This window comes from Pleurodeles waltl, chromosome 2_1 (assembly GCF_031143425.1).
Source record: "Pleurodeles waltl isolate 20211129_DDA chromosome 2_1, aPleWal1.hap1.20221129, whole genome shotgun sequence".
NCBI classification, from domain to species: Eukaryota; Metazoa; Chordata; class Amphibia; order Caudata; family Salamandridae; genus Pleurodeles; species Pleurodeles waltl.
This window is the reverse complement of record NC_090438.1, coordinates 457,004,417-457,027,536: the sequence shown is the minus strand read 5'-3', so window position 1 is coordinate 457,027,536 and position 23,120 is coordinate 457,004,417. Positions and strand designations below refer to the sequence as shown.

General features: G+C 48.9%; 1 protein-coding gene across 2 annotated transcripts in view; it reads left to right on the top strand.

Annotated features, from left to right (window-relative positions):
- The window catches only part of TRMT12 (tRNA methyltransferase 12 homolog), a 200,304-nt gene that overhangs the window by 70,654 nt on the left and 106,530 nt on the right, over nucleotides 1-23,120 (top strand). For both annotated transcript variants that reach the window (XM_069213269.1, XM_069213260.1), the window contains one exon: nucleotides 19,365-19,474. In XM_069213269.1, coding sequence (XP_069069370.1) covers nucleotides 19,365-19,474 — 110 coding nt within the window. The remainder of the gene's footprint in view (nucleotides 1-19,364; nucleotides 19,475-23,120) is intronic.

Below are 23,120 nucleotides of genomic sequence, written 5' to 3'. Positions count from 1 at the left end.
GTTCCCTGACCGCCAGTAGCTGCATGTATGTTTCTTGTTTCCTTGTCTGTACCCAAGCTGTTTCCAGGCATATTACTTGCTTCTCCAGTGCTAGCACCTGTTGTTCCTTGTTATTCTTTTTTAAATAAACTATATATTGGGCTTTGTCTCAAAGTACTGCCATATATGCCTCCCGGACCATAATCAGGGAGTCCACAGCCACCTCATTTCCCTCACAATACAATTGAGAGTTAACCCAGAGGGTTTTGACAACCTCTTTATCTTTAAGTGTCCACATGTCGGGCCTCTACGTGCTTGTGGTTTCTTGACTGCTAGTTCATATTATAATGTGCAAGGGAGAATGGTTTGAAATACTCCTGGCCAATGTTTCACCTCCTGCCCCCACATAACCTCGTCAGCCAGAACAAACGAGTAGTTCAGGTGAGGTAAGGACATATGAACTCCTGAAAGAAAGAAATATTGTCTGTCCGATGGGTGCCTGAATCCCCAGACATCCATAAGGCCCAGAGCATGCGCTAGACCTATGGGCACTCACAATGTCAATGTATTGGGAAAGTTTCTAACAAGCTTTCACTCCATAACCCCATTAAAGTCCCCACTGACAAATTGTAGTTCAGTTTCAGAGACCCAACTTGTCAAGGACACAACGCTGTAATTTGGGAAGTACATACACACTTACTATGAAAATATCTTGCCTACTTCATTTTCCATGTATTGCCACATAATCGCCTTCAGAGTCTTCCCATTACCAAGCATTGAGGAAGGGAGGTTCGCGTTTTGACATATTGGTCGTTCTTCTCGATCCCCTTATGAACACTACGCGTGCTAATAAGACATATTGGCTTCTATGGATGCATTTACAATTATTAGCCATCAAGTGGGTTTACTGTAGCAATACCAGATAGTGTGAGTGTCTACAAATGTATTGCGCCACAAACCTTTCTTAATCATGCAGCCTAACCCGTTTAGGTTCCATGAGACAACCGCCGGTTTCTCAGCCATGTGGTATGTATTTATTATCATGTTTAGTATCTTTCCTGTTAAAGGTGGGCTGTGTAGTTTGGAAAAGTCTTAATCCTGGCTGCCTATAAATGTGTGTTCTATGGTGTGGGAGCTGCCTTCAAGATGGCATCTCTGTCCAAGTGGTTCAGAAACCTTAGGATGGTTGGGTGAGGCGGTGGTGGTTTCTTGGCCAGAACTCTGTGTGGTCCATCAATCACAATGTACATAGAAAGGTCCTGTGCTGGAATCCAGGATTTGAAACATTCCATAAAGAAAACTTCAGAATGGGAGCCCTCCACTTCCTCTGGTATTCCCACCAAGCGCAAGTTGTTGCGCCTGCATCTCCCCTCTGCAACATCAACATGACACTCTGTCAGGCCGCTTTGCATAGTTTAGAAAAATCTTGCCTTAGGAAGGGTGACTCAACTTCCACTTCAGACCTTGGAGTCTCCACCACCATTGCCCAATGCACCACTGATCCACCACATCATCCTGTCTCAGAAGGGGCACCCCAATGCTAACCCTTTAAATCCTGCCTTCTAGGGCTGCCTGTGAGCCTTTTATGGCTTGAAGGAAGGATTACTGATAAAGAGATAGCTGGGCCCTCCCAACCACCAGTTTCCATGCTAGTGCCACCTGCCTAGGATGCAGATTGTCCATTGGGCTAGGCTAAACAGAGTGCCTAAGCATGCAGGGGATCCCCTGTCCCGCATATGTTCCTCTGGTCACCCAGCAAGCCTGGGAAGTGTTCAAGCTGCCACCAATGTCCAGTATGCCTCTCCTGGGAGCAAGATCCAAGGGGGGCTAGCAACTTAACAAGGGGCAAAGGGGAAAGAGCAAGGAAAGTCACTGAGGGCTCAGCCTTGTGCACCAAAATACAGGTGGTGAGACTAGCCTCCCCACTGATGCTGCTCCAGGCTGAATTCCTCACCTACTGCAACATCTTATTAGTCTCCAGTTGCTGCCCTTGCTCCTATTGGGACACACTCCACTCCAGCCCGCTCAGTACAGGTGACTTGGTGGGCCCGTATATATTATGACCATTGCTGCCCACCCAGCTGTGTGCAACATTCCAAATGAGACCTGACCTCCATGTTCCAGGAGGCGTGAAGTCACCAGGGATATGGAATTCCTATCGCCCGACGCCAGGGACATATTGTTTGGGGTCAAGGGCAACAAGTTTTCATATTTATTTTGTCCTTGGCACAAGTAGGCCCAACCCTTTCAGCACAACCCCTTTGGCTGCCATGTACAGAGAAGGGAACTGTCTGCATTTGAGGTAATATGTGTCCATAAAATAATGCTGTTCGACCTTGTATTTATGATTCATTAATGACAAGCCTTCATTAATAGGGTGAGCGCTGTAAATTAACGTTTTAAGATCATACTACACTACTGTCAGTGGTTCCAGTAAAAAAAAAAAAGTGTTCACATGTTTGAAAAGTTTAATATGAGGCTAAGTTTAATGCTCCTAGAATGCTCTCTGATTAGATTCAAATATTTGCAGAATCTTGTAAGCAAGAGTGATAATTCTTTGCTTTTCAAACAAAGTATTCAGAAAAAAATGCAAGTAGGAAAAAAAAAAGTTTTGCTACTATGAAATTTTATGTGCTATTTCGTTGAAGCGTCATTTAGTAAAATGTGTTGATGCATGCTAGTATTTCCCAAAAATATTCCTAATAGAAAATCAGTGTAACCATTTTCAACAAGATTATGTGAAGCATGAAAATAAACAAGCACTGCAAAGCCACCCGATCCAAAAAGTCTTTTGGTTTTGTCAGTGTGTGTCTTGTTGTGATATGGCTCTTGTAACATTTTATTGTTGTGGGAGCTGCCAGGCCCACATCCTTGTAACAAATTCTGGCAAAAAGGAAAAAACGTCTTTGGGCTCAAAAAGCACACATTACCACCAGTGGCGTAACAAAGGCCCTGCAGCCCCCCTCCAGGGAGTCCCCTCAGCACAACACCTGCCCGAGTGAGTCTGGAGGAGGGGGGCCTCCATAGTCTTTGCAGGGGGCCCCCTCCAGTTTCATTACACCACTGATTGGCACAGTAGTTCCTGGCACTGATCAAAACTACTTTGTGTGCCATTATGCTCCTTGTGGAAGAGCAGAATGTGAACACTCACAGTAAAGCCAGCCAATAGATAGAGAGAGAAAAAGAAGTTTAATAAAAACAAAACGTCTTTGTTAATGCCAGACCTAATTAGGGACCCAATTCTTTAAAAAGTCACAAAAGTGCACCGATGGTATGTGTTTTTGAATTAATGGTTTTCATGAATTCACAAGAACTTACAGTAGTAGACCAGGAAATCGTACTAGAAAATATTTATGAACTGTATTTTAGCACAAGCAAATATGCCTGTGTAGATTTGCTCATGTGAAAATTTGTTGAGCGTTTACAAGTTCACTCAGCCTCCAACCACTTTTTTCTTCAACCGTGGAAGAACTTCTACTTCTGCCGTTTTCAGGAGAAAATTTCCAACCTTTCTTATTATGGGAAAAGATTAGAGAAGAGCTGGTGAAAATAATTAAAACATGAAAGTTAGTAGGTTTGCAGACTCAAAGGAATTTCATTGCTTACTACTTCCTAGGTGGCAAAATAAGGAAATTGCTATAGTGGGGATTGAAATTGCAAGTATTCAAGCCCTACTATAGTAGTAGCCCTAGCATAATCAGAGAGGCTATTATCAGAGCTCTTACATAATGAGATTGCTGCCAGAATTTGTCACTGCACTACATGGCAACAAAGGGACAAGTATATTTTTTACAGGGCAAGTAGATTTAAGAAGCAACCTGTCCCATGGACAAGTAAATATTTTATTAAATTCCACACCCCTGCAGTCACACTGATTCTTCCCTACCTCCTCTATGTGTGGTCTGCCTCACCTTGCACCAGCCAGCAGCTCCCACCAGCATAAACAGAGGGGCACAGTCAGCAAAGCCTCACCAGGTATATTGCGGTTTGCACCACTATTACCCATCACTCATCTCACCATCAGGAGAGGACCGATCTAGTTACTGCCAGCAGGCAGCCTCTCCAAGCCTCTTCTATATCCTTGCAGCTTGTGCAATGTGACCACTCTTGTTTAGCGCAGCTCAGCAGGCCCGACTTCATCAGTGCGGGGCACATTCAGCTGCCCCTCGGCGACTCTCGGCAAGTGTCAGAGCTCTTCCGCTCCTTCGTCCCTACTCAGTTGGGCCCTTAGTCCAAGGGTCCCCAACCTCTGTGTGTACTGCCTCTGACGACTGCTGCAGCTCACACAGCTTGGGTCGTCTCTGGCGTCTGCTCCGGTAAATAGTAATCTGCAAGATTCCTCATTCTAAGACCTCGTCCCACTGCCGTCAGATGGTGGAGGACCCAGCAGGGGCCCTGGAAGGAGAGCCTGGATCTTCTTTTCGGAGAATGATTTGATTGGGACCAGTGCAGAGCTTTAGCAAAGGGTGGATACCACCTTAGGTGGCTTATCTGTGGCTATGCCCTTTGCCAGTTAACTACAGCAAGCTATTGCAACACCAACCCACATCAGAATGTAATTAAGAGGAGACAGTGATAAGAAAATATAAACATTCTGGAAGCATTTTGCCTTTGAAAGAAAAAGTTTAAAACAAAATGTATAAAATGTGTTTCATTATTTTACAATTCCACGAATATCCTGAGCACAGCAAAGTCCATCACTCTAAGCAGCCTGGCTAGAAAGTGGAGAGACCGTGGGAGACAGACAATGACACAAAAGCCATATTTCACTACGCCTCCATATAATACATATGGCTACAATTAGTTTCTTCTGGGTATCTTTACTGACAACAAATCTTATTTTCTTTAAGGTCACAAAAAAGACTGAGAATACTAATTTACAGCCTGAACGGGAGGCTCAACTGAGACATAGGCATAATAAATCCAGTTTCCGTTGCACCCACGTTTCAGGAGTGCCCGTCAGTATGCTCTTGTGTATGTGCCTACATCACATTGTAGAACATTGCTATGCCAGAAGGCCTGAAGGTATGGGTGGGTGCACTGGGTCATACCACCTTGGGCGCTCTGCAAGGTATATCAGTCAGGAGCACTACAAATGTTCCCAGGCACATGTCCCACTTGGCATCCATGCGCTGCTCTGAGAACATACACCACTTAGAAAACAAGGAGCTGGTCTGCAAGGCCAAAAGACAATATCCATTCTTGTCCCCAGCCAGCCCTACCTCCTGCAGTAGGTTGATTATTTTATGTTTTTTTTTAATGGATGCACTGCAATAGTAGGAAAGCACTCTATCGTTTTTACTTCACAGTCTGGACATTAGTTTCAACCTAGAACACATGGTGCAATAACGCATGTATTGCAGTGGTGGCTCAATGAGCTAATATGCCCACTCTGAGGGTCTGTGTTTGCACTCATCCAAGAGCCATGCAGTGCTAAACTGATTGCAGACAGAGGGAAACGCTGGTTGTGAGACCCCCAGTGAGGCTCAGCAGCTTTGAGCTGCCACATGGCAGTAGGAACGGCGATCATCTGACAACCTAAACCTCTCTATTTACGTTGACCACATTTCTGATACTGTAAGGTATGTCGGGTATCAAAAACACTTGCAGATCTACTGTCCCCAAAACCTTCGAAAAAATGTATTGGAAATAACCCAGAATAGCAGGGATCCTGTGTCCTGTTTCTTGAGAAGGAATGTAAAGTGACAGGGCAATTAGTGTTATAGAAGGAAGGGTGGTGAGGAAGAAGGTTGAAGAGAGATTGGTATAGGCAAATGAAAAGCTGAGAGAGAAAAAAACCTGTGAAAATGTTTCATTTATACAATGAATATTCTGATAGACATCTAGTTGCAGATTCCTTCCCTTAGAACTTCCCACCATAGGTCAGTCTGGATCCGGAGATTTTTCTTGAGCAGAACCCCTGCATGCTGTTAGGTGGCGTTGATTGGCTCTGTGTCTGTCTTCGGCATTGTGCGCTCCGGATATGACATTGCAGATCCTATGTAGGCCTCACCCAAGCCCACTGACATCAGTTATTTTCTTTCTGTGGCAGCCCAGCGCTGAGCCACAGGAGAGCTACCCCTCGGCCACTTTTTGACTGATCTTTTTTTACTTTTGTCGAAGTTTTTTGAGTGTTGACGCGGCTGGTGCCTCAAGGACGTCTTTGTGTAAGAAGATCCTGTCATCTGGCAATGTCTGTGGTGGATCCCCACCTCGTGTTCTTGTGGTGTCTGGAGCGGGACCACGACCCGAAGCCGTGCTCCGAGTGGAGGGCCATGTATTCAAAAGTTTTGATGGAGAGGTCCCTAAAGTTCCTTGCGGCCCGACTCTGCATTGTACTCGGTTGAAAGGAAGGTCAGAGAATGGTCACTGAACCCCCATTCATCGTCGTTCCACTCCAAGTCCTCAGGATGCTCAGGTAAGTCAAGGCACAAGAAGAAGTCAAAGAAGAACAAGGGTTCTTCAACTTTACCCCGTCAGTCGACTGACAGGACAAGGGAAATCGTCGTTCTAGGCCTCCATGCGTCTGGGTCAATTCCATGCCTCCTTGAGTTTCGTGGAGCTGGAGCAACCCCGCCCAACTCAGAGAGTTTTATGAGGCTGTGCTCCTCATTTTTGGGCAGTCCGACCCCGCTGGAGCACCCTCGGATCCTGCAAGGTCAGAAGGGGGGCCCCCTCAGGTTCCATGCTTGCGGCTTCAGCCTCCATTCCATGGATCCGATTTGGTGGTACCACTCAACTTTCCCCGACGCGGTTCCAATGACAATGCTTCCGACATTGCCCGTGCCTCCGGGTGACGTCGACCTCATCCTTATTGCCTACTTCGCCAAGGAGACGGACCAACATTGCGTGATGCTGATTCCGACTTAGAGAGGGGCTTTGGCTCCTATATTGGATCCTGACCCTTATTGTTATCGGTTGGGGTATGGTGAGGACTGGGTGGGGTCGCTGGACCCTCTTGAATACCAGCTACAAGACCCTATGGACTGGCTTATGGACCTGGGTGAGGCCAGTGGTCTTGATATTTCCCTTGACACTGGCATGCTTTCTTCCCCTACTGTGGCTATGGAGGAGGGAGCGTCCTAGTCCACAGTCCTGCGAAGAGCAGCCAAGATCCTGGATCTTGAACTACCTTTGGTTGCAGTCAGGACTAGCATCCTGACTGAGGTGCTTCAGCCTGAGGCTTCATCCTTGGAACCCCTATTGCCCTTTAATGAAGCCCCTAGTAATGTACTGCGGGGTACCTGGTCCAAACCCAGCACAAGGGCTCCTGTGAACAGGACTATTGTCCACTGCCATCGACCTGCTCCATGTGACCCAGCGTTTGTGATGCAACACTCTTCCCCCGAGAGCTTGGTTATCCCAGCCTCTACGTCCGTGGGAGCGTTCCCTTCTGCACCCCCGGATAGGGAATCTAAAAGACTGGACCAATTTGGTAAGAAGATGTTTTCTTCCGCCAGCCTGGCATTGCAGTCCGTGGACACTTCTGCCTTTTGGTCTGTTACTTCCACACGCTGTGGGATATGATTGCATAATTGCTGCTACAGGTCGCGGAGGAGGCCCGGTCTGTACTCTCTGAAGCTGTTGCTGATAGAAGAGATGGGAGAGACGCAGCAAAGTTCACAATCAGATATGAACTGGACATGACTGAATCACTGGGCAGAGTGGTTGCATCGACAGTGGTCCTGAGGTGCCAAGCCTCGTTGAGGACGTCTGGCTTTTCGGGGGGTTTCCAAGCCAATCTTTTGGATATGGGGATGACATCCATCTCTTTGGAGACAAAGCAGACTCAGGACTTGAAAGCTTCAAGGATTCTTGTGCTACGGCCAGGTCCTTAGGCCTCGGGGCAGCCCCTCGTCCACCTCAGTGTGCTTTTTTTTAGTAGCCACGAAAGGGGTGTCCCACCACGTCTGTTCCCTTCCAGCCACCACACACCTTGCCCAGCCTTTGCATGGCCAGGGGCGTGGGATCCACTGTGCTTGTGGATCAGGAAGCAGGTGGTCTGGCCCGTCTACCGCCTCCCCTCTTTGCAGCAGCCTCCAATCCATCCTAGTCGAACTGTTCCCCACCAGAGTCCAGTCAGAGGCAGGATTCGCCATCTGCATTGTCACTGTAGATAGTCCAAAGGGGCAGCTCCCTCCCCTTCATGACTACACCTTTAGCCATGCCACCATCTTTCGATCGGATGATGGAGGATCACTTGGCACTTCTCTGCATGGAGGTTATGGCACTCTTGGCCAAGGGAGCCATAGAAGGGTCCCTGTGCCAGATGTAGGTTGTGGTTGTTATTTCCACTACTTTCTGCTGCCCAAAAAGGACAGAGGCGTCCACCCTATCCTAGGCCTCTGATCCCTTAGTCTCTTCCTCAAGAATGAGAAGCTCAGAATGCTCACTCTGTCTTAGGTTTTTTTCTGCCCTGGACTCAGGAGACTGGATGGTAGCGTTGGACTTGCAGGATGGGTACTCCCATATTCCTGTCATGCCTGCCCACAGACATTACTTGCTGTTCACGGTGGGCAACTAGCACTCTCAGTTCACCGTGCTCCCCTTTGGCCATACCAGCTCCCTTCAGGTGCTCACCAAGGTCAATGGCGGTGGTTGCAGCTCACCTCCGCACGTCAGGGGTTCCAGTCTTCTCTTATCTTGATGACTGGCTATAGAGGGCAGGCTCGCCCCAGGCTGTTGTCTCCCCCCTCCAGACTACAGCGGACCTCTTGCATTGCTGCGGTTCACTGTAAATGTGCCAGTCACACTTGACTTCCACTCAGATGCTCCCTTTCATCAGAGCTGTTCTGGACACAGGGCAGTTTCAGGCTTATCTTCCCGAGCGGCAAGTCCAGCATATTCAGACTATAAAACCGATGTTTCAGCCTTTATTCTGGATTTCGGTGAGAATGACTCATAGGCTTCTGGGCCTCATGATCTCCTGCATCCTGCTGGTGATACATGCCAGATGGCATATATGGGCTCTAGAGTGGGAGTTGAAGTTCTAGTGGGCGCACTATATGGGGAATCTCTTCGGCATGGTCCAGATCTTGGAGGGAACTGTGTGACATCTGCAGTGATGGCTAATGATGGCAATTGGGTCAGAGGCAGATCTCTCTCCCTTCCCCAACCACATTTGACAGTAGTGACAGATGTGTCACTCCTGGGATGGGTGGCCAACTGGGAGAGGCAGAGATCAGAGGCATCTAATCTCTGGTGGAATTTAGACTCTGCGTCATCCTGGTGGAGCTCTGGGTGATTAGGGTAGCGTTGAAAGCATTTCTTCCCTCTATTAAAGGGAAGATAGTGGAAGTATGCATGGAAAATACTACCGCCATGTGGTACTGCAACAAGCAGGACAGAATGTGGTCGTGGACCCTTTGTCAATGGACCCTGAGCCCCTGGACATGGCTGGAACAGCAGGGCATATCCCTGGTGGTTTAACATCTGGCGGGCTCTCTGAACATCAGAGCAAACAAACTCAGCCAGCAGTGCTTAGTCGGTCACGAATGGCGTCTCCACCCAGAGTAGGCACAATGTATCTTTCTGCAGTGGGGAGAGCCTTGGTTAGATCTGTTTGCCTCTGTAGAGAATGAGCAATGTCAGCAGTTTTGGGCATTGGAGTTTCCAAGGTGGCACTTGCTAGGTGACATTTTTCATCTATTGTGGAGCTCAGGCCACCTGTACACCTTTTCACCCATACTGCTTCTGCTCAGTGTTCTCAAGAAGATCAAGAACGACCGGGCCCAAGTAATCCTTGTGGCTCTGGACTGGGCAAGAAAAGTCTGGTATCCCAAGCTATTGAGCATGGCCATGGATCCTCCGATCAGGCTGCCCCTTTGGAAAATCTTCTGTCGCAGAAGCACAGGTGGGTTCTCCATCCGAACCTGTCCATTCTCTGCCTTTTTGCAGGAAGATTGAGCAGCGGTAGTTGACAGCTTTTGACCTTCCACCCAAAGTCTCTAATGTAATCTTGGCAACCAGGCGTCTCTCCACTAAAACGGTATACGTCTGTTGAAACATTTTGTGGCATGGTGCACAGAAAAGTCTGTTGACCTCCTTCCTTCTCCTCTTTTTGAGGCTCTCTTGTTTATATTTTCTTTGACCCAAAAGGGCTCTGCACTGGGCACTCTCTTAAATGTTATTTATCTGCAGTCTATGCTTTTTTTTTTTTTTTGATAAAGATATTTTTTTAGCAGGAGGAAAAAAGGTTAAAGAAACATACACTTATTAACAGGGCGCCAACATGGCGCCTAACAGCAGTCGGTCTCAAGTCCCGGATCTCAGGCACCGCAATACAAATAAGAGTCACACATCGCCTAAGTGGTTGCTGCGACTTCCCACTTCCCCCATATCCTATCATGTTTATTTGGACATCCTCTGGCCTCATATACCAGTTTTTCCCAGTGTGCACACCAATCCATCCCTCGTCTCCATTTAGTAAGTGCTGGGGCGCGTCTGGCTTTCCAGTCCGCCATTATGTCCCTTTTAGCTACCAGGCATGCCATCCCAAGGAATGCTCGATCAGATCTTCTCAGCCCAGTGTCTCCCATGATCCCCAGTAGGAGGGGTAGTGGTTCCCTTTCTATGTTTTCCTGTAGGACTCCTGAGATCGCTTGTAAGATCGCTCCCCAGTAGGTCGTTATAATTGGACATGTCCATACCATGTGAAAAAAATCGGCTGCAGGGTTCATGCATCGTGGGCACTCCGCAGTGGATTGGAGGCCTGCCCGGTGTAGTTTGGTTGGTGTGAGGTAGGCTGTGTGGAGGTAAAAGGTCTGTATTAACCGGAAGCGGGTGGCCATTGTCAGGGTACGGGGGGCCATCAATGCTTCGCTCCAGTCCATCTCATCCATAGGGCCCACCCATCCCTCCCATCTCTGGCGGGGCCCCTCTAGGGGGCAAGCAGTATTGGCGATCAGAGCACGGTATATCTGGGAAACACCTCCCCTGCCCAGGCTCCCCATCAGTACCTTCGCCTCCATGGGGCTATGTTCGGGTATGTTGTCCCCAGCTTGTACGTGTACTAGTAGGGCGTGGCGGAGCTGGAGATATTTATGAAATTGCGTCTTGTTTAAGCAGAAGAGTTTTTGGAGGTCTTCAAATGATCACATGTGTGACCCTTCCCATACATCACCCAGGGTAGAGATGCCTATATTATCGCATTTCTGAAAGCCCTCCAGGTTCGCCACCTCCGTTAGATGCCTCCCATGCCATAGTGGGGTCTGCTGGGTAAGGCGCTCCCACCACCCCGACAGTCTCTGGGCCACCCGCCAACCCAGTAAAGTCACTTTAGTCACGTCTGGGATGTCCCGAGAGATCGGGCCCCCGTACAGGATATCAAAGATCCGCGTGTAGCCCAGTGACCGGAGTTCCAATCGATACGCCGGGTCTGACCACCCGCCCCCCACCCAGTCGTTGATCACGAGCAAGTGCATCGCGTGGAGATAATAATGGGTGTTGGACATGCCCAGTCCCCCGTCGTAAACGTCTCTTTGACAGGTTTTGAGCGCGAGTCGCGGACGGGTGTCGTTCCACATAAATTGACGCGCCAGTGAATCCATCTCACCAAACCATTTCTTGGGGATGGGGTGTGGGAAGTTTTGCAGTAAATATAGGAGTCTGGGGAGGATCATCATTTTGTAGAGTGCTATTCTGCCAAGCAGGTTTAAGGGGAGAGCCCTCCAGCGCTGTAGGTCAGTTTTGATTCTTCTAGTTAGTGGTGTGATGTTGAGCTCCCATGTCAGCTCGGGTAGTAGTGAGATATATATTCCCAGATATTTAAAGCTTTTCCTTCGCACTGGGATGTTTTGCTGCCAGTCTATACAGTCCCGGGAGCGATGTAGGGGGACCAGTAGGGATTTATTAGGGTTTAGGATCAGTCCCGAGGCTTCCGCGAAGAGGTTCAGAATTTGTAGGATACGGGGACAGCTTTTGGCCGGGTTGGAAATGTACAGTAGGACATCATCCGCGTATAGCGCTACTCGGTCCTCTGGGCAGTTGGGCCAGGGCCAACCCTTGATCAGGGGTTCGTTTCGCAGCAGTATCGCCAGGGGCTCTATTATTAGTGCAAAGAGCAGCGGGGATAGTGGGCATCCCTGCCGGGTGCCACGGCCAAGGGGGAACGAGTCGGAGACCACTCAGTTCACTTGTACCTGGGCCGTCGGATTAGAATAAAGGAGCTTTACCAGTCTTCGGAATTTAGGCCCGAGTCCATTTCTTAGTAACACATGATCCAGAAAGGACCAATCTACCGTGTCGAATGCTTTTTCAAAGTCAAGTAGGAGTAGCGCCAGGGGTGTGTGTGACAAGGTCGTGTGATGTGCCAAAGCTAGGTGTAAACGCCTGATGCAGTGTTGGGTACTGCGGGTAGGCATAAAGCCGCACTGGTCGGGGTGTACCAGGGTGGGTATCACCTCCTTTAGTCTAGAGGCAAGGATCGAAGACAGCACTTTGATCTCCGTATTTAGAAGTGAGATGGGCCGGTATGCCGAGCAGTGTCGTGATGGAGGTTGAGTCTTGGGGATCACCACAATTGTGGCTTGGTCAATCTCAGTAGGGAAGCGGCCCTGTTTTTCGTCTTCTTCGTACATATTGAGCAAGTGGGGACCCAGAATGTCGCCGCACCTGTTATACAGCTCCGCAGGGAATCCATCTTGCCCGGCGCCAAGCTAGTGATCGCGCTTATGACCTCCGCGAGGTCAATAGGTTCATCTAGTCTATTCCTTATCGCCAGGGGAACACTGGGAAGAGTAATATCGTTTAAAAGGGGGGATTCTTTCTCGGCAGTGGGTCGGGAGTGTTCTGCGTATAAGCGCATGTAATAGGAAGCAAACCTTTGCGCAATTTCTATAGGAGTTTTGGAAAGAGAACCCGAATCCTCCATGATCTCAGGTATGACCCTGTTGGCCAGAGGGCGGGTGGCCAGCCAGTGTAGTAGTTTCCCGTTTTTGTCCCCCCACCCATATATTCGTGCTGCTGAGGCCCTCCAAATATGTTTTGCTGATTCCAGTGCTATGTGTTTAATTTCTTCTCTGATCCTAGTAAGCTGTCTCAGCACAGAGGCCGATGCCGAGGTCATCTGTTGGCGCTCTAGGATTAGTGCCTTGGTCTCCAACTTGGACAATTGTGAGTCTCTGGCACGCTCACGTGAGCGGAGGAGATATTTGGCTTGTCCTCTAAGAGTGGCCTTGCAGGCGGCCCATAGTGTGCCCGGGGATTGGACCGAACCCAGATTCAGCTCGAAATATTGGGTAAGGTGGTTCCTAATTTCTTGGGTATAGTCGTTGTCCTGTAGGTACCATGCGTTCAGGCGCCACATCGGGCGTCTGGTGGGGTCTGTGCCACCCAGCCAGACGCGCACTGGCGCGTGGTCTGAGACCCCGCGGGGCAGCAGTTCCGCACCCGTGACGCTATTAATGTCGAGAGCAGGCATGAATATGAGGTCGATTCTGGACTGTGTCGAGTGGGCAGCCAAGGTGTACGTGTACTGGCGCTCCCTGGGATGCCAGGTTCTCCATACCTCGCACAGGCCAAGGCTCTCTGCCCAGTTGCTAAGACTTGAAGCTCGGGCGGATCTACTAGCAGTGATTTCGCCGGTTATGTCCAAACTGGGGTTGAGGACGGCGTTGAAGTCCCCTCCCAGCAGGGAGGTACCCTGGGGGAGACCCGCTGCCACGCGGCGAAGCGAGAGTAAGAATGCGTCTAGTCCCGTCGGGGGTCCATACACACACACAAGGTTTATCGGTGACCCATGAAGAGTCCCCATAACCACTACAAATCTGCCCTGGGGGTCGGATTGTGTGGCTGTAACCACCATGGGTAGTGAGCGGTGGAGCAAAATGGCCACCCGCCTGGATCCTCTGGACAAACCTGCATGATAAACCCTGTCGTATCCTCCTCGTGCGAGCATGGGGCATTTAGTCCCAAGGAGATGGGTTTCTTGTAATAGGACCACTGAGGGGGAGTATCTACGAAGGGTATTGAATACTGCGGATCTCTTGATCTTATCTAGTAGGCCATTTACGTTCCATGAGATAATGTGGGTCAATGGGGGCCGGGCGTGGACTGTGTGGATGTTATGTGGTTTTGATTGCCTGTTTGTGGACTCCGGGACGACCGTCTCAAACGTAACATTGAAATATTAAAATAATAAAGAAAAAAAATAAAAAAACAAGTAAACATTCTACTATCTAAACCCGATTTAAACTCTTTGCCCCCCAACCACCCCCCTCCCCATACTCCCTCCCAGGAAGCATCTGTCGCCCAACTTCTCAACCAAAACTTAACAGCCAGAAGGACTGTCGTTGGGGTGGAGTTATGGACCCCTCCATTTAGTCGGATCAATTGCAATTTAGCAGGTCTGGATCAAATTTACGCGGTGTGCGCTGAGGAGCAACAACGCCACCTGCGGCATCTCCTCCGGAGTCTGCGGTATGCACCCGGGTCCCATTTCTTTCGAGAGTGTCTCAGTGGGTACCCACTGGATCAAGTTACCCAAGCACCGGGGACTGGCTCAGGCGGTTGTCGTCCGCGGCTTGCGTTGCGTCTCGGGGCGCCGAGGGCCCGGCGGGGGCCTCCTCAGTCTGCGTATCGGGGTCTCGAGCCGCCTCGCCGTTGGGGGGGATGCCCGAGTCTCTCTGCCTTCCTCTACGGGATCTGGTGCGCCTCCGGCTCCTCCGGGGTCCCTCCACGGTTGGTTTTAGGGGCCCCCTCCGGGCCCCGACACCCTCCTCTGTTAGCCAATCCCACGCACTCTCAGGAGATTCGAAGAAGTAAGCTTTCCCAGCCATGAGTATTTTAAGTCTTGCGGGGAAGAGGAGCATATATGAGAGCTGCATTGCTCTGAGCTTTTGCTTCACGTGTTCATATGATCGGCGGCGGGTCTGGACTTCACGGGTGTAGTCTGGGAAGATTAAGATCTTGTGGTTCTCCATTGCGTCTGGCTTCTTTAAGGATGTTGTCTCGGTCTTTGAAGTTAAGGAAGCGTGCAGTCATCGGGCGTTTAGGGCCACCCGGAGGGGGGCGTGGGGCAAGGGCCCTGTGGGCACGCTCTACTGCGAACCAGGCCGAGAGGGTTTGATCTGGCATCCAGGTCTTGATCCACTGCTCCAGAAATTCGGAAGCCCTATCTTCTTCCACGCCCTCGGGGAATCCGATAAAGCGCAAGTTGTTACGCCTTGATCGGTTTTCGGCATCTTCTGCGCGGCGGCGCAGCTCACTGGTTCGAGTTTGTAGCTGGGCCACCTTGGTTTTAAGATCGGATAGCTGATCTTCAGTCTGGGAGACTCTGGCTTCCACTTCGGTGATACGACTCACCGCATTTCTGAGGTCTTGTCGAATGAGACCCATGTCCTCTCGTACTTCCCCGATTTTGGTCTCTACGGCTGCTTGCGATGATTGGATTGCATGGAGGATGGCATTCACTCCGTCCATAGCGGGACCTCCGCCAGCCGTGTCTCCCCCCCCCCCCCGGGACCTGCCGGTGTCGTAAACTGGTCGATCTTTTGCTGAGAGGCCGGGGGTTGTTGTTTTGTCTTTCCCCATCTTAATGCGGGGGACGGGGGTCAGTTGTATAGTTCCTTATGGTGTTCCGGCACGTGTGTCGGGCGGATGGCCGTCAACGGGGTTTTCTCGTAATAAGTAAATTTATGCAGTCACTGTCCTTTATTTGAAGTGCGCTGGTCACTGTTCCACTCCTCCCCGGAGGGGACCGGGTCCTCAGTATGGTGGGGAGAACCCCGGGGGCTACCCCAGCACGCCCGTGGTTTCGCTGGACAGCCACCAGCTCAAGGTCGCCGGGGTCGTGGGTTCGGGGGCACGGTGTCCCGGTAGTGGGTCCGCCGCCGCTCCGGCCCGGGCACCAGGTCCACGGTTAGTGATGGTGGGTATGCATTGATCGAGTTGCAACCGCGCGGACCAATGGATGGTTCAAAGGTTTTTGCTTCTGCCTGTTCGGCTCGTTTCCACCCCAAAGGATTTTGCGGTAGGTCCCACTTATTCTGGGCCCTGGAAGGCGGTCCAGGATTCTGGGTTCCTCTTTCTTTGGAGCCTTTTCTTCTGTCCTCATTCAGGTTTTTTTTTACTTCCAGCGCTCGGGCCACTGCGCAGCTGTCACCCGTCTAGTTCATCATGTGCTCCGGCACGCTGCTCTCCTCACTCGGGGGAGCCAGGTGGTTCTCACCGCAGGGGACGCTCTTCTTGTACCTCTCTCGCTGTCTGGTGAGTTTCAGGGGTTGCCTCCTTTTCCTTGAGGCGTTTCGGGCCCCGTGTCGTCTCAGCATTCGGGCCCCAGCACATCTCTTGTCCTCTCAGTTCACCGTGGGCTTCCGGCACGCCTCACACCCCAACCGGGAGTCCGGGGGGGGGCTGCGCCGCGGGGGACGCCCCTATTATGGCTCCCTGGCCGCCGGGTGGGCCCCGGGGGACACCCCCTCGAGGCGGCTCGGACCAGGGCAACGGGTGCCCGCCCGTGGGCTGGAGTTTCTCCTGCGTCTCTCCCTCGCCGTCCGGGTGGACTCCCGGGGGAACTCCCTTCAAGGCGCCACGAGCGCCACGTCGTCTCAGTGCACGGGCCCCGGAACGGCTAACTCCCTCTCAGTCAGCCGCGGGTGCCCCGCACACCACTCACCCCCCCCGGGAATCCGGAAGAGCCTCACCGCGAGGGGATCTCTTTTAGTGGCTTCTTCGCCGCTCGGGCGGGTCTCGGGAGATCCCTTCTTCCAAGCGGCTTGGACGCCGCGGCTCCCGGGTCGGCGCCACCAAGTATGTGCGCGATGCAGCCCGGGGCATCAGGAGCCCCGTCCGTGGGTCAGGGTAGCGCCGCCCCACCAGTCCACGGGGGCTCGCGCTCCAAGGCTCAGCGTCGGCTCTTCTTCGTTCTTTACGGCGCCCCGGATCCAAGGCAGCCGCGTCAGGGGACAGGCCGCTCAGTATCAGCCTCCTCGGGGCGGTACGGCTCCGACGGCCATTTTGGTATTCGGGCCGCGGCGCACGAACGGGGCCCGATCCCACCGCCGCTCACCTCAACGGGACCCCAGTGGGATGGGGAAAACGCAGGGACAGCCGGCGCAGCACCGCTAAATCGGCAAATCGTGGTAATTTCGGGCGGATGACGGAGGGGTCCAGAGCACTCTCAGAGTGCGACCGCCATCTTGACGCCCAAAGCCACGCCCCAGTCTATGCTTTTTTAAGGTTAACTGATCAACCTTCTTTGATTAAATCCTTTATTGAAAATAGGTTTCTTAATGGCCTTACTCACATGTTTCCTCCGTCCCCTTTCATTATTCCCGAATGGTATTTGAATTTGGTTTTGACGTTCCTGATATGTGCTCCTTTCAAGCCGCTCCACAGATTATCCCCTCAGACTTCTCACTCTGAAAACAGCCTTCCTTTTTGCCATTACATCTGGCCGCAGGGTGAGTGAGTTGCAGGCATTGTCATCTAAGCTGCCTTACCTTTCCATCTATCCTGACAAAGAGGTGATTCACACACTGGCCCCTTTTCTTCCAAAGGTAGTTACGCCCTTCCATGTAGGCCAATCCATCACCTTTTCTACTTTTTTACACCCCTCCACATCCTTCTAAGGAAGAGGAGAGACTCCACCTCCTGGACCCAAAAATAGCATTGGCATTCTATTTTGATAATAACAAAGAGTTCCTGGGTAGATGATCAACTCTTTGTTGGGTATCTGGGTACGAAGAAAGATCGGGCAGTGCAGGAGAGAACCATCTCCAGATGGGTAGTACTCTGCATTAAAATGTGGTACGCACTGGCTAAGAAGCAACCCCCTGAGGGCTTGCGTGCCCATTCTACCAGAGCTAAAGATGCAACCACTGCATTAGCACGCTTGGTTCAAGTCCTGGACATTTGTCAGGTAGCAACACGGGCATCTCTGCACATGTTTATTAAACACTACTGCCTGCACGTTCAGGTCCGTAATGACGGGCACTTTGTCTGTTTGATCCTGCAGGACTTTCTGGTGAGATCTTGGTTCGCTGACCCACCTCCGGGGATGGTATTGCTTGTAAGGTCAGGAATCTGCAACTAGATGTCTCTATCAGATGGACAAGTTACTTACCTTCAGTAACGCCTTATCTGGAAGAGACAATATCTAGTTGGAGATTCCTTACTGACCCGCCCATCCTTCCAGTTCTACGAACTGATTTCTAGGGACAGGGACTTCCCTTTCAGGGCTGTAGTTTGACGCACCACTGGTCAGTGTTCTTCATGGCTCTGTGCTTTTGGGGTGGAAAGTTGTGAAAAGAAACTGACATCATCACGCTGGGGTGGCGCCTATATAGAACCCACAATGTCATATCTGGTGAGCACTATGATGACGGATGCCGAGCCGATCGATGCCACCTAACGGTGTACTGCTCGAGAAAAATCTCTGGATCCAGGTGGATGCCTGAGGGAACTTTTAACATAAGGAATCTGCAACTAGATATTGTCTTTACCAGATAAAGCATTACCGAAGATAAGTAACTTGTCCATCAGCATAGGGCCAAAGGTTTTGCTTAACAGTATGCTACAGCACTGCCAGATGTCAGGGTTGATAAATATCAAGGCTGATTGCAGTGTATGCGTCTTTGTTACACCACCCTACGCCTCCATCTATTTATCTCAATTTTGCAGATTCTTTTTCGTCCATCCTTGCACCCTTTTTCACTGTTTTCATAGCTCTTTCTTTCTCCCTTTGTGACTTTGTCCAAATCAAAGTGATGATAAGTCCAGGTCCCGAAAACTGAGGGATAGTATCCCCACCTTCAATCTCATGTAGAAAGTAAGCACTAGTTGTGTGGAAGGACGAGTCCTGAAGAGAGGAGGGGAATTACTAAGGGAGATAGATGTGGGAAAGGAAGTGCTATGTTGGTGTAGATGACAGAGGAGAAACTACTGTATTGTGTGTGTATATGGGGCTGTACCCTGTGGTTGAGAGGTGATTAAGTGCGGAAGTGATGTGTGATACTAGGAAAAGGGAAGATGAAGTGACTGTTAAAAATTACATAGTCCTTCTCAGTTTTTTTTCTTATGAATAAACCTATTGTTTTCATCTTGCCATTGCAACACAAAGTCCTACATCCTGCCAGGTCTACTGACCCAATTGCATTAAAGGGTATCATTTAACAGTGTTAAATTGCTGTCCCCTTGAGTAATCGTGCAGGCTCTGAACATAGCGCTGCCTCCTCCATTCAAAATGTTAGCCTCCACCCCCCAAAAAAAAAATGGAGTCTAGTTGCGCTCCTAGCTCCAGTGCCATGCCGTCCTGTAGTTAAGTCTGAGCTAGGTAGAGGGTGTGTATGGGTCATGCCATAGTATATGAAAGGGAGTAGGGGTGGTCCATGTCGATTGGTTTTTAATAAACGGTTAATGTTAAACGTGCTTTGCTTCTTTCACAGCTACTCGTTTGACGTAACGAAATGCATGTTTTCTCGTGGGAATGTAACCGAGAAGATCAGGGTCGCCTCCCTGTGCTGCTCGGGGGAAGTCGTGGTAGATCTGTATGCAGGTAACTTGCATATTTCCAAGTTATTTTCTTTTTTTTGTGGGGCCCAATATAAAGGACATCCATGTTAACGCGCACACTAACATTCAGGTTGATTTTACAACACAGTGCGCATTATACAACCACTAAGTGGCGTTTGAAGTCACTTATGGGCTTCAGTATTGCAAGTTATTTAACATTACATATGTATAAAGTGGCACTTAACTGAACCAGTTTGGGAAAGTTATTTGTTGGTCTCTGCCTTACAGTTTTATTATTTAAAGTTTTTATGCTCAGACACGATTACCATTTTATGGTCTTCCTAATTCAGTCTAAAAACGAACTGCCTTCTTTCTCTTCCTCGAACGTGCTTGTTTTTTTCTTGTCTGCGCTCCAACGGTTCATAGTAATTCACCCTTTAATTCCTATCAGAGGTACCTAAGCGCCATCTAGTGGCAGAAACGCAGATAACAATCTTTAACCCAACTGACCCATCTGTTGCAGTTATCCCGACTGCTGCTCCGTAACTTTTGTCCCTGGTTCGATCTCATCCTCCTTCGTGCTCCCAGCTGTACGTAAAGCGGCCGTGCTGACAGTTCCCCAGCGACATAACAAGGTTGCTTATGTTTAGAGCAGATTGACCAGTGGCGGTCGGTGAAATTTGAAAAGGGTGGGGCGCCTCCGGTATGCTTTTAACATGCAGGAGCGTTTCACTTTAGTACATCATTTTATAGCACTATATTGAGAGGCATTTATTAAAACTGTTAATAAATACATCACAATATAGTGATATAAATTAATGTACTAAAGTGAAACTCACCTGCATGTTAAAAGCATAAAAGAAAGCACTTTTAATTATGTGAGTACAGGATGTGTGCATCCTGAACTCGCATATTTAAAAGTGCTCTGGTCTCTTGTATACTTTTAACATTCAGGTACGTTTCATTTTGGTACATCAGTTTATATCACTATATTGAGAGGCGTGTATTAACACATTTATAAATGCCTCTCAATATACTGCTATAAACTGATGTACTTAAGTGAAACACTCCCCCATGTCAACAGCATACAATAGGGGACTTATAGTTTAAATATGTATGTACATGATGTGTGCAACCTGAAATGACATATTTAAAAGTACTTGAATATCTTGTATACTTTTAACATGCAGGAGCGTTTCACTTTAGTACATCATTTTATAGCACTATATTGAGAGGCCTCTCAATTTAGTGATATAAGCTGATGTATTAAAGTGAAACGCTCCTGCATGTTAAAAGTATACAAGATATTCAAGTACTTTTAAATATGTCATTTCAGGTTGCACACATCATGTACATACATATTTAAACTATAAGTCCCCTATTGTATGCTGTTGACATGGGGGAGTGTTTCACTTAAGTACATCAGTTTATAGCAGTATATTGAGAGGCATTTATAAATGTGTTAATACACGCCTCTCAATATAGTGATATAAACTGATGTACCAAAATGAAACGTACCTGAATGTTAAAAGTATACAAGAGACCAGAGCACTTTTAAATATGCGAGTTCAGGATGCACACATCCTGTACTCACATAATTAAAAGTGCTTTCTTTTATGCTTTTAACATGCAGGTGAGTTTCACTTTAGTACATTAATTTATATCACTATATTGTGATGTATTTATTAACAGTTTTAATAAATGCCTCTCAATATAGTGATATAAATTGATGTACTAAAGTGAAACGCCCCCGCAAGATAAAAGGACACAAAGGAAGCACTTTTAAATACGTGAGCTCCGGGTATGTGCTCTGCAGTGCCAGTCTGCGGTTTGTTTTTACTGTTTCAAACACTAAAAACGAACTACAGGCTGGCAGGCATGATGGAAGGCCACCATCCCCCCGACCCCACTTACCTGCAAATCCAGTCCTGGAACACGCATGTTGACCCGCAACAGGGTGTGCTGCTGCTGTTCCAGTCCAAACTTGGAGGCCTGAGAGTGCCATGTGTGCCCTCTCGGCCTCCGATGAGTCGAATGTTTTGAGTCTTTCACAGGCTGCAAGCAACACCCTTTCCCAGCATGTCACAGGTGACAAGTTGGCAAAGGGTGTTGCACGCAGCCTGTAAAAGTGATTGACATGCAGTCTCGGGAATACATGGCTTGTACCCTAGATGCTCTGTACTGCATGTAAATATGACACTGTTGGTGTCATGAAAGGGAGGTCTCTTCAGACCCCCTGAACTTTGCAGGCCAGGGCTGGCGCTAGGTCAACCCTTTGCCTGCATAGGGATATTTTTTATAAAAAGGAAATGCCAAAAGGGCAGATGCTCACTAGAGCATGTGTCCCACTCTAAAGTGCTTGGCGGCCTGAGCCATCACAGCAAGTGCGAGGGGCAGCCAGGCACTTAAGCAGCACCCGGAATGGGTTTAGAGGCATTATTTAATTTAACAAAAAAACATATGTGGAAAGTTATTGTTCTTTGAAAATACCATACACATAACTTGAACAAGCATTTGCATTGCATTGCAATTGGTTTCTCATTTGCTTGAGTTAGAGCTAGTAGCCTTTTAAACTCCTAACCAGACTTTTCTTGCCACATAAAATGAAAAGTAAAACAGTTTCACATAAGCGAGACGATTCAAAGTGCCACGCCATGAGCGTGAAGGAGACACACAAAAGCAAAAAGAAGTTAGCTCTCAGTCAAACATATGGGTAAAAGTGCAATTAGCCATGTAACAGGGTCGATGCCCAAGGAGAGTCAAACGTGAAACATTTAACAATGATAGCAAAGGATTTTGAAGGGCAAGCCCATGAACGAGCGATAGTGGTGGGCGTGGTTAAAAGCCCAACTAGATAACAACAGCTGGAAAAAGCAGCGCTTGTGCACTACTATGCTCAACCTAAAAGCCATGTGGGTGGTGCCCTGGCATCCTCTAATGGCAGCCACTGCTGAGATTGACATTTGTAATTATTTTCATGAATGTGTCAAGTGCATTTTGGGTGTACATGACTTGCTAGCAGGACTCCATGTTGGTTGTCAGTGTATGTATGGTATTGTTATTGGCATCTGTTAGACCTGGCATCCTTGGTGTAGTCTCCACTGCCGTTTTGCCTCTGCTTCCTTTGTTTTGACTGTATGCTGGACTCTGTTTTTGCTGTTTTTGGTATTCCGGGCATTTTACCACTGCTGACCAGTGCTAAAGTGCACGTGCTCTCTGTGTAAACTGTATGTGTAATTGGCTTTTCCATGATTGGCATATTTGATTTATTTGATTTACTATTAAGACCCTAGTAAAGTGCACTAGAGATGTCCAGGACCTGCAAATCAAATGCTACTAGTGTGCCTGCAGCACTAATTGTGCCACCCACATGAGTAGCCCTGTAAACATGGCTCAGTCCTGCCATTTCAGTGTCTGTGCCGTTTTAAACTGCCAGTTCGACCTGGCAAGTGTACCCATTTGCCAGGCCCAAACCTTCTGTACATGTAAAGCACCCCTAAGGTAGGTCCTAGGTAGCCCCATGGGCAGGGTGCAGTGTATATTAAAGGTAGGACATGTACTAATGTCTTTTACATGTCCTGACAGTGAAATACTGCCAAATTTTGTTTTCACTCTTGCAAGGCCTATCTCTCTCATAGGCTAACATGGGGATTGCCTTTAAATCTTTTTAAAGAGCAGATTCGCATTGG